The sequence below is a fragment of the Grammomys surdaster genome, unplaced genomic scaffold (assembly GCF_004785775.1).
Source record: "Grammomys surdaster isolate TR1022 unplaced genomic scaffold, NIH_TR_1.0 63, whole genome shotgun sequence".
Classification (NCBI taxonomy): Eukaryota; Metazoa; Chordata; class Mammalia; order Rodentia; family Muridae; genus Grammomys; species Grammomys surdaster.
This window is the reverse complement of record NW_021604565.1, coordinates 15,875,070-15,887,049: the sequence shown is the minus strand read 5'-3', so window position 1 is coordinate 15,887,049 and position 11,980 is coordinate 15,875,070. Positions and strand designations below refer to the sequence as shown.

Here is an 11,980-nt window from a genome sequence, read left to right as displayed (position 1 = left end):
GTGTGTGAGAGAGAGAGAGAGAGAGAGAGAGAGAGAGAGAGAGAGAGAGAGAGAGAGAGAGAGAATATGAGTTCTAAGTCTCTCACTTGCCCAGAGAGGTCCTTGAGCTGTAGAGAAAGGAAACCAGTGAGTGCTGATTAGTACATACCAGTGCTTATTAAAGCACAAATAGTAAGATTCTGAGGCCAGGATCATCAGTCTGTGACCTTCGCTCGATGCAGCGTCCCACTCAGCATCCCACCCAGCGTCCCACCCAGTACGGTTCCTGTGAAGGCTGGAGCAGGCCCCTGGCATGGAGGAGTAATTAGAACATTTCACATACATAGTGCTAGGCATATTCTTTTATGGGGAAGGTGGTCTAATCCCACTGTGAGCCATTCTTGGCATATCCATTTTTAAATAAGCTTAACTTGTGGTTTCATTATGCATTGACTTTTGCTTTGGAGATCGTGGTTTTCAATGTACTGTTGCTTTATGACTTGTGTTCAGATTAAACGTGGTCTGTGTTTAATATTTGTAGTTACAACGCCATCAAATCATATAAGACGGAGGGAAGAGCTGAGCAGTTAGAGCCATTAGAATACCTCGTCTCAGCTGCAGAAGCTGGTAAGCAGTATGTAATATCATCTCCTAACTTACTCCCTCAGGCGGGGTGGGGACGCTTGCCTATGTGGGAGTACAGGACGCCCTCTGGCCCAGATTGCACTTCTGACCTCAAGGGTTGATTTTTCTTTTCTTTAAAAATAAATCTCCCAATTGCCTGTTAAATGTTAGTTTATGTACTCGTCCAGCCATATGAAGTTAGGAGTCTCTAGACTCAGGGATTAGTGGGGCTGGAGAGGTGGCTGAGCACTTCAAAGCACTGGCTGATCTTCAGAGGACCCAGGTTAGATTCCTAGCACCAGGCTGAGGTGGTGGCTCAGCCATCTGTAACTGCAGGTCCAAGGGATCTGACACTCTTTTCTGGTCTTTGAGAGCACTGTATATACACATGGCACACATGCATATATGCAGGAAATCACTCACATACATAAAGTACTTTTTGAAAAATTATTCTTACGGTGTTATGGTGTTTTCAAATTATATAACTTAGTAACTTTATTCTCTTGCTCCTATGTGTGCCATCAAGGAAAAACAGTGAGACTGAATTTTCATAAAACCTATTTTGACCCATTGTATACCTTGGTTTGTTCAATTACCAGTTCTTTTAAAGCAAGAGCTGTCTTAATTTTCAAATACTTAGCCACATGAATAGACCCAAGTCATGATAGAATTTGATATTTATTTACTAAAAAATTTCTCGGGAAGCTCAACAAATGAAAATTTTAACCAGATGTATTTTTTGGTAGGACAGGAAGTTGGTTGGTTGGTTGGTTGGTTGGTTGGTTGGTTGGTTTTGTAAGATAGAATCACATATAAGCTGCCCAGGCTGGCCTTGCAGTGATCTTCCTGACGCTGCCTCCCAGCTGCTGGAGTGTACCACATGCGTCACCGGATGAGATTGTTAGCAAAATGATCACTTCTCTAAGGATGATTAAATGTGCCTTATTAGACTTTTGAAAGGATTTGAGGAGGATTGTGATGGATCTTGGGTAAACATGTATGTACATATGTACGGATCTTGAGTAGACATGTATGTACACAGTAGCTTGAGGAACCAAGCTCCTGGTTCTTTGTCCTGCCCTAAACCATAGCCCCTCTGTTTAACGTGTGACTCCTAAGACCTAGTCTCTGCCCAGGCTGCATGGTTTAGGAGTCAGGAGAGCTTTGCTCTGTCCTTACAGAGAAGCTATTTCACATTTTACCTCTTAACTTACCTCGCACTGACCACAGGAGGAACATTTTTGACCATCAAAAACGAAGTTTTCCTTGTGACTCTTGGGCAGTGCCTAAGAGCCCACCTCTCCCTATCCCAGATACAGGCTCTTTATGCCTTGTTCTCTTACAATACCGGTGCTCAACTGATTGGAATAGCATTGCCTCCCATTTTATTAATTAAATTTAACGTCCTACTTATGCCCAATGGTTTTGTTGTTTTATTTTTGTTTTTCTGATAAGGATTCACTCTGTAGCTTGGGCTGTCATAGAACTCACTCTGTATGACTTCAACTCATAGAGATCTGCCTGCCTTTGCCTCCTAAGTTCTAGGGTTAGAAGTATGCACCACCATGCCTGGCTATACCCCTGTTCTTGATCAAGTGGGCTTTCTTTATGCTTATGTGCACATTTTTAAAAAAAATGTTTCTTTATCTGATGAACTTTTCTTAATTTGGATTGCATGAAACAGTACCTTTTTTCTAATTCATCTTTAAATATGATTTTAGGAGCCATGACTCTCTGTATTACAAACCCATTATGGGTGACGAAAACTCGCCTTATGTTACAATATGGTGGTGTTGTTAACCCTTCACAGAGACAGTATAAAGGAATGTTTGATGCACTTGTGAAAATATATAAATATGAAGGTGTGCGTGGATTGTACAAGGTAACAAATTATCATGACTATGTTTTAAATACTCTGGAAATTGCAATTAATACTAGCTTCTGTTTTTGTTGTTGCTTTGTTTTTGAGACAAAGTCTTGCTAGATAGCCCAGGCTAGTCTTCAACTCTCAGTCATCCTATTCAAGACTACAGAATACTGAGATGATAAACATGTTTCACCATGCTGGTTTCTAGTCTTGTAAATCATCTCCTTTGTTTCACTTCTAAATGACCTGTATTTGGTCCTAAAAAGAAACCAAGCATAAGCAGGAAGTAATTGGGTAAAATCGGAATCTTGTTTATAATATTGAAATTGTACTTTAAGCTGTGTCTTCATTGGTGTAAACCTTTGTCAGGTATCTTTTTAGTGAGCCGTGCAGTTAGCTTACCCATTTCTTGTTGTAGCCCTTGAAAGTTGTCTCTGATAATATATGAAGAAGAGATCAGTGAGTCTTAGCAGGATCTTATTTTTATTGACTGTAAATACACCATGAATTTAAAAATAATAACCAAAAGAAAAATTTAGCACCTTGCTTGGTGATTGGTTTTTTTCAGTGCTAGGAATTGAATGCAATATATTTAAATTTTCTTCTTAGTGGTTGCAAGATCTGTTTCCAATTTTGTACTTTTTTTCTTTTGCCTTAATTTCTCTTGGTGTTAGTTACCTTTGCATGGCTGCGGCCACAGCGTGTGAAAGAAACAACTAGAGAAGAGAGAGCCCCCGTGGCTTGAGGGTGTCCTGTGGGGAGGCCAGGCAGGGCAGCAGCTCCCTAGTTAGGAAACAGGGCATCCTGCTGCCCCACAGCTATCTATTCCTCCACCTGACCTGTCCAGTCTCCAGATGCCAGGATGTATCTATCTGTCTGGGGTGTGTCCCACCCTGTGCACACCCACAGGTATCTCCCCAGTCATGCTCACAGCGAAGATTTAACTGCCACAGTTCTTTGTTGTCTTTTTTGTTTATCCTCATTTAAAATATGTACGTTGTTAAATATTATTAACTATTAATGTATTAAGTATACATATATAAATATAAAATTTAGGCTGAACTAATTGTGTTATATTTTACTTTGTTTTTCAAGAATTGTGTAATAGCTTTAAAATTACTTGCATATAAACTCGAGGTTATAGATTATTTACTGATCTATGAGCAATTTTATTTGCAATTATATTATTCAGTTCTGTATTTCCTTTCCTCATTTCTTACCTTGTTCTTTTAGAATACCTATGAACAATCCCTTGAAATATTATTAGCGTTACTTTCCTTACTAAATTTAACCTCTTGTTTGAACACCAATTCTTAGCAGTGTGCATCTTTTTTATGTTCCATATGTATACTATTTAAAGAAAAACAACCTATGAAAATCCAAACAGTTTAAAAAGGAGAAAGCAGTGCTGTTCTTAAGATAGATATGTATGTATATGTATCACACACGTATATGTGTCTGTTAAATGTATATGTTTATACTATATTTAATATAAAATGATATGCACATAACATATGTTAAATATGACTTATTAAAATATAGGTTAAAATGTGATTTAGGTGAAACGTAGGTGAATTTACATGAAGTAATATAAAAATATTTAAGTACATCTGTCATTGAAAGCTGTATAATTTTGCTTCTCTCCATCTTCGTCTTTCCCTTCAGGGATTTGTCCCTGGGCTGTTTGGAACGTCACACGGTGCCCTTCAATTTATGGCGTATGAATTGCTAAAGTTGAAGTACAACAAACACATCAACAGACTACCGGAAGCCCAGCTGGTGAGATAATTATTTTAAAGTAACATCATTTACTTTTGCGGGCACTAAATAGGTAGAGGTTTTTTACAATGTATTTACTTTGACGATATTGCTATCATAATAAATATTCTATCACTAATTTAACAGCTAAATATTTTATAAGCTGATGGCACAGATGTTAAATAGAACCCTATATTAAATAGACCTCATGTTAAAGAGGAAACAGTATTTTTTTAGATTTTTTCCTTTGTCCTTTTTGCTTTTAAAGAGATCCTACTTATGTCCTCATTTTAGAGCACAACAGAATACATCTCTGTTGCAGCACTATCCAAAATATTTGCCGTAGCAGCAACATACCCGTATCAGGTTGTGAGAGCCCGTCTTCAGGATCAGCACGTGTCTTACGGAGGTGTAACGGATGTGATCACAAAGACGTGGAGGTGAGAGCGTGTGCAGGGACATCAGAGCTGCACCGGAGTTACCTCGCATGCCCGGACTACCCACTCCGTACTAGTTTCTAGGACTGGCCAGTGTGCTGTGGAAAAGACGAGTTTGGCAGTCTTTTCTTTCCTGTATACTGTATATGTTATGGTAAAACAATGTCTCTGAAGCCTGGTTTGTAAAATAAGACTATTTGGGCTCACAGAGTTGTTATTAAAAAAAAATATATGAAACAGAAATAAGTGCTTTGAAAAGATACCAGCACAGAATTTAAGTCTCAAAATATTTGGTTGACATTGGCTATAAGTAATCAGAAAGCTAAATACCGACAAGGCTTGCCTGCTACTGGTGCTTGTAACCTTTACCAGTCCGTGTCTCTGCGAGTAGGCGAGACGGTGCATGAGGATAACTAAATCGTTATAGGTAGACTTCCACTGCATGCCCCTTTCATTCTAAAAGTCCTGAAGAGGCTGTCTGAATTTAGTTCACTTTAAGAAATACTGTTTGAAGCAGGAGCAGGAGCTGACTACACTGCCTGCCTTTGGATCCCCTTCCCCTAACTAGGCTGCCTTGTCTAGGGGGTGAGCCTAGTCTTAGTGTAGCTTGCTTGATTTGCCAAGGTTGTTTGGTATCATGGGAGCCATGCCCTTTTCTGAAAAGAAATGGAAGATGTGGGGAGGAGGGGAGGTGTGGGGTAAGAATTAGGAGGAGGGAGGGAAGACTGTAGTGAGGATATAAAATTAATTATTTTTTTAGAAAAAGATTCTGGAAATCTGTATGTTAACTTACTAGGCCTTATTTCCTATTTTAGGTATTAAGGAAATCAAATTTTATTTTTATGTGAGCTATATTTAGTTTTATGTAGCACTTATATCAATTATGAGATCATGGACATACTGATTGCAGACAAGCATGTTTGTTTGAGATAGAGTCTTTGGACTACAGCTCTCATCAGCATGGTGGTTAGTGTCTAGTCCAGGATGACTTCATAGACTTGTAACAATCCTCCTGCCTCATCTCCCTCCTGAGTACTGGGATTATAGGTCTGAACCACCACACCTGGCTGCCATGAGGGACAGTCAAGTTAGATCTGTTTGACGGCCAGCCTCGTCATTCACTGAAAAACATTTGAATGCATCCTTGAACATGCAGTACTGTGCAGTTGTGTTTTGAGGTGTCCTTGCCCCTCTAAAGTTTATAAACAGCTCATAAATGATATTCCTTCAAGGAATCGTACAGAGTCTAAGCCCACCTGCAGGTAGGGGGAGGCTTGACTGCTTCTTCCATGCTCTGCTAATGAAGTGTTGGTGTATTCACACTGGCTGCTTGGGATAGTAAGTGTGCATCTCTTCTCCTTTATAGGAAAGAAGGCATCGGTGGATTTTACAAAGGAATTGCCCCCAATCTGATTAGAGTGACTCCAGCCTGCTGCATCACCTTTGTGGTTTATGAAAATGTCTCTCACTTTTTATATGACCTTAGAGAAAAGAAAGTGAGCTAAAAGAAGACCCCAGTGCATGTGCTTGAGGCAGGAGCCAACTCCTTTGTGTTTGAAACACAAAGCTCAGAAGAATACTGCACAGCAACATAGCTCGTAATCACACGTCAGGACTGCTAAGTCATCTTGATGTTTTCTGCTCTTTGCTTCTCCGTGTGTGTGGAGCGTGGCTGCCTCTACCTGAAGTGGGTACCATCTGCATAATGTTGAAACTGATACAGCCACTGTGAAAATGTGTAAGATCTCCTGTTTTGTTGTTCAGGTAGAAGCTAATTTGCTGCAATATTTGTAATTTAATGAATGTTCTTTTTTTCTGAACTCTCTTGCCTGGATTGGCTTTAAAACTGACCATGTGCAATAGCAAGGAACTGGCTTCTTACAAGAATGATTATATTTCAAGGGTAAATTAAACTTGGAGAACTTATAAATAAGGTGTTATCCAAGTCTAGCCCATTTTGAATGGGGATATTTTTGTTAGAAAAAAGTCTATTATAAATGTGCTTTAGTTTTTAATCCAACTGAGACATACTAAGTACAGAAATTGGAGAAGTCATGTATTTCTCTGAGAAATATCTGGCACCTTTTGCCATTCCATTGCTTAATTATTTACAGTGAGATTCTGGACACAGACCTTGTATTTTGGCCATAAACACTTAGTGTGTGGTTAGGGTGTATAAAAGCTGAACTTCCAGCATCTGGTAAAGCCTTTATTTAGCATGTATGGTTGCAAATCACTCATCAGAAATGCTGGCTCATTTTTCACAGAGATGGAATGTTTGCTGTGAGTTTGTTGAAAAACTGAATAGAAATAAGCATTCCATTTTCCATTAATTTCTAGATTTATGGTTCCAGATTCCAAATAATTGATTCGTCTACATTGGTTGCTCAAATTCAGGTTGGAATACAAATTACATCTGTCTGTGGCCATTACTGATTTGATTTCTATGTCATTGTAGCTCTCCAGGTAAAAGGCCTGCCCCAAAGGATGCTGGACTAATACTAACTCCTGATGCACAGCTGTCAGTGCTGTTGCGCTATCCTCTACTTTTTGTAAATAAATCATTATGATCAAAGCTGTATTTAAAGGGTTCTTCAAAAATAAGCCTATTTTTTATATTTTGGAAATAGAATTGTTTTTAAAATAAAAAATGAAAAGATCATTTATATTTACAAAAATGGTGTTTGCTATGTCCTTTACCTTTATTTTTTAAGTATGTTTATTCAGCAAAAATGATGCATTTGTAAATCATGATCACTGTAACAAAAAGCAAGGTTTTCAGCATTTACAAATTCCTGGCATGTACCTTTTTTAGGTTCAGGGACAATTCCAAGGAATTCTTGGAAATTTCAAAATTACTATTTTAAACACAGTCATGACTATATCTACACTTTATTTGGGTATCTCAAATTTTTGTTACAGAATAAGATACACTGAATTTTGTGTAGGTTAGTTACTTACACTAGTAAGTAATTATTTAGTAGTTTACAAAGAACTACAGCCTACAGGAATAAGCAATGAGAAACATAATATGTAATTCAGATTCCCCAGGTAAATAACTTTAGAATGTTTTATAAATTGTGCATTTCATAGTTCTGGATTATACTTTAACTTGTGTGGGATTCTCCCTGATACTTATGTCTGTATAGAAAGGCAAGCTACAGTGATATTAAAGCTTTAGAAATAGAACAATCATTTGAGTTCTATGTGCCTCAAGTTAACAAGACAATTCTTGTCGTCTGAGAGATTATAAGCTTGCATAATAAATGTATTACTACTGTTAGACGTCCGTGCACAGCCTAGAACAGACCACACCAGACTAAATGGTTCCAGGGGCAGGGGGGATGTTAATTCAGGAGATAGGGCAAAGATTGGGGGGGAGAAGTAGAAGAAGAAGATGGAAGAAGAGAGCGAGGTCAGGGGGTTCTGCCTGTTTTATATAGGCGGTGACGTAGCCTCTCCCAGGTAAAGGTGAGGTAGCCAGGTGGATTCTGGGAATGTATGGCAGTTGCCTTGGCAACAATGTGGAGGTCACCTAGATGTGATGTCACTGGGTTCGGAGCCTGATACCAACAACTACAGCTTTCTATTGACACATGAACATGCAGGGTGATTCAGTGCCCTGCAAGAGCTCTGTTACTCATGGAACATGGAGGAGGTACCTCCACTGTGTTGGGAATACTGCTGGGCACCGAAGGCATAGCAGTAAGCAAGCCAATGAGACTCATGATAAGTATGCATATATGAATAATATAGCTGTGGTTATTGAATGCTATAAAAAAAAAAGCAACTGTGAGAGTGATGTCAGCGTGTTAGGTAGGAGAGTATGAGAACCAGCCAAGCCCTGAAGCAGGAGCTAACCTGGCTAAAGGAGAGTGGATTGAAGATGGGTCTTGCAGTGTGTTGAGATTACAGGTTAGAGACTCAGACTCACTTCAGATGTTAGTTTTCTGGTTTTCTGTTTGACCTAAGACAAACATTTCACTCCTTTCTTAAGCACCCTTATTTGTAAAATGGTGTTAGATTAGTCCTAGTGATTCCCAAAGAGGACATTCGTAGTGAAGTGACAGAGTAAATACTTTAAGAAATCTGGTGGCACATACCTTTGAAGACCTCCGCAGAGGGGAGACCCTCTCTCAAGTCTCAGAAAGTCGCGACCACCCAGTAATCTGCTCGAGACACCATATACCAGAGCAATTGCGAGGTTATTTATTAGGGCGTGACAACTAGCTGCCGGTCAATTCGCATGCCCACGCAGGAGCTGAATTGACCCCGACTGCCAGTTTGAGGGGTGTTTTTAAAGGGAAAAACCACAAACCAAGGAAATGAGGAGGGAGTGAGGGGGTTGCTAGGGTGGTATAACATAAAAATAGTGGAACATTCCAAAGGAACCCAACCTACATGAGTCAGGATCAGATGAAAACTCTCTGTACGCTTATCTTTCTCAAGAATGTAGTCCTGCCCTGTCACTTCGGCCTTGCCCTGTCGCTATGGTTCTCAGCTTGGTTCCACCTGACTAAATTGCATTCTTTCCTTTCTCTTTGCGGGTCAGCTAGCCCCAGTAGTGGTGACTGGTCTTTCCACATTCCTAAAGAACGCCTAAAGAATATTTTATATCTAAAAAGGATTCTATATACCCAATATCCATAACTTTTCCCTCTACACCTTTAATCCCAGCACTTGGGTGTTGGGCCCATTTTGGCCCTGGTTTGGGCCTTGGGGACAAACCCAAGCTGGCTCAAGTTTTGAGACCTATCTCAGTCACTTCTGTATTGGGGTGACTCAGCAAGAACTGTTTGGCCCTGGCTCTGCCCCTCCGTTACTGACGTAGAGCTTTGCCATTGGCCCTGTCAGTCACCCCATACCCTCCATCACCCTTCCCCGCCTCCTACGTCATCTCACCCCACCAACACTCCTCCTCCCTATGCTCCACGTTTATACAAGCGAGAGGCTGATACATTAGAGCTGAGTTCCTGCTTCAACAAGACTCCCGGCCGGGTGTGTTTCTTTAGGCCTTAGACACTCACCATCCTGCTCAGCCCTGGAGGGACCCAGTGGGCTGGAACTGCTCTCCTCCCGCCTGGACCTGCTGGCAAGGAGCCGACACTTGGAAAGTAGAGGGAGGTAGAAAGTCTGAGGCCAGCCTGGTCTACATAGAGGAATAGATAGAACAGCCTTTGCCTGACAGTACAGAGTATGAGGAATGGATTGAACCATAGGTTGTCCAACCCAGAGATCACCTCTGCCTCCTGGTACTAAGATTAAAGGTGTATGTGGCCATGCTCAAAGCAAGCAGTCATTGACTTAGGGAAGCAAGTTGTATGATGGAAAGGGTGTCAAGGTATTACTAGCAAGGGAAGTCTTCCAAAGAGTGGAGATGTGAACTGTTAGCTAATACCCATGGCACCCAAAAGGGCATCTGCATTTTACCAGCAGTGTGTGCTGCAAATGAACAATTTAAAGTACATAGCTGTACTTTGATGAATTAAATAAATCCAAATAAAGAGTGTAATGCAGGAGCTGGGCTAATTAACAGAAGCCAGTTCTTACCCAGGATTGTAGACTGGTAAGAAATTTAGACAAGGATCTCTTTCTGGACTGTGGAACAAGGCTACAGCTGGGATGCTTTGATGAATATCTAGTCAAGAGCTCGTGACTTCAACCTGGTTGATGGAGTCAGAGATGCTGACTTACAGCTTGGAACTGGAGCAGTATTCCAGAAGGGCGGTGGGCTGGGGGTGGGCTGGGCCTGAAGAGAAGTATGGCAGGTGATAGCAGAGGTGGCCTGCTCTGTGCACTGAATTGTCAGTATAACTGGAAGAGCAAGCTGAAAGACTGAGACCAGAACTTGAGAACTCTTGGAACTTTACTCTGAACATGTTGGCGTTTCAGTGGTTAAAAAAGAACACAGTAGGTAGACCAGAGAGGTGTGTCTACATCTCAGGAGCAAACTCAAAAGCGGTGTCATTAACCCTGTAAATATTTTGGTAGGATGAAGGTTGATGCCACCAGTAACTTTAATCCCATCTGAATTACAGAACCTGAAGATGGCAAGCAGCCAAAGGAGCCTCCTTCCTCTTTCTTGGAGTTTGGCAGATAAAAGTGAAGAACGATAGCTTGAAAAATAACCAAGACTAAGAGAAGGTGCAAGTTGGGGAGGTTGACAAAGGGAAAGCCAGAGCATGGTGAGGGGTCACCTTTGAAGATAAGAAGCCAAGTAGCACACAAGCAGGTGTGTGAACCACAGCCTGTCATCCACTGGTGGCTGTCATGCCTTGTGAAAGACTATTCTACTTGAGTATATGTTTTTGTGGCCCAATTATTTAAGCTTTTTACCTTAAGGTAGGTAGGTAGGGATGTGTGTGTGTGTGTGTGTGTGTGTGTGTGTGTGTGTGTGTGTGTGTATTTAAGACGCCAACTGGAGAATGCGTTTGAGTTCAGGAGTAATCAGAGTTAGTTTTTCTTGGAGTACAGGGACTATTTTCAGTAGAAAATAAAAATCTGAAGATAACAACATGTATCCACTTTGGCAGCAAAGTCAAACACTTACAAAACCACATGGACGTAAAAATGATTTGCTTAACCTTTGCACTGCTTTCTGAAAGCGTGTTAGGTAACATGTAGAAACTACAAGGTTTGGGGTTATTTACAGTCTTGCATATCTGAAGAATTAAACACAAAACAGATGCACCTCTAATAAATACATACCTATCCCCTTCCTTCTTGAAGAAGGAGGCAGAATTTCTTTTTTTTTTTAAGGTTTTTATTTTTATTTTTTTAAATTTATTTTCTCTCAAATCGTAATTCATTCACACAGGGGTTATAAACACAGAAAAGCAGGATGTGGGGAAGGGAATGACACTGGAGTGTGGGTGATCAGGAGGAATACAGATATCATCAGAACCAGGTATCGGCTGGGTGAAGGTTCAGGGGACAAGTCACTATGACTCTGCCTATGACTCGCTTGTCCTTATCTAAGTTGGTATTGTCTGCCCAGGCTACCTATTTAGAAGGTCTATGACTACTCAGGCTTGTAAATTTCCACAAAAGCGGAGGCAGAATTTCTTATGGAAACCCACCCACTGCCTGTATTCAGCTTTGTGATTTAGGGGCACCAGCCTTACCTTCTCTGGAGCTGGGCCCTGATTGGCAGCGACAATCTAGGTATACATCTTTGTTTACTTATAGTCGTGAATGGCTTGAAACCAACACAGATAAGCAGTCCAGAGGAGCTGGAAAAAAATGTCTTAGTATCCTGGCATAGATTCTCTCCTTGCTTCACTCCTGAAGATTCATGTAACTCAGTCCTCCTGAA

The 11,980-nt window shown here is 40.6% G+C and overlaps 1 protein-coding gene across 1 annotated transcript in view; it reads left to right on the top strand.

The window, feature by feature from the left end:
• Slc25a32 (solute carrier family 25 member 32) overlaps nt 1–7,854 on the top strand; it is a 15,424-nt gene extending 7,570 nt beyond the window's left edge. The window contains exons 3-7 of the mRNA XM_028766163.1: nt 521–606; nt 2,325–2,485; nt 4,136–4,249; nt 4,523–4,668; nt 6,032–7,854. Coding sequence (XP_028621996.1) covers nt 521–606; nt 2,325–2,485; nt 4,136–4,249; nt 4,523–4,668; nt 6,032–6,170 — 646 coding nt within the window. The 3' untranslated portion in view covers nt 6,171–7,854. The remainder of the gene's footprint in view (nt 1–520; nt 607–2,324; nt 2,486–4,135; nt 4,250–4,522; nt 4,669–6,031) is intronic.
• The last annotated feature ends 4,126 nt before the right edge of the window (nt 7,855–11,980 follow it).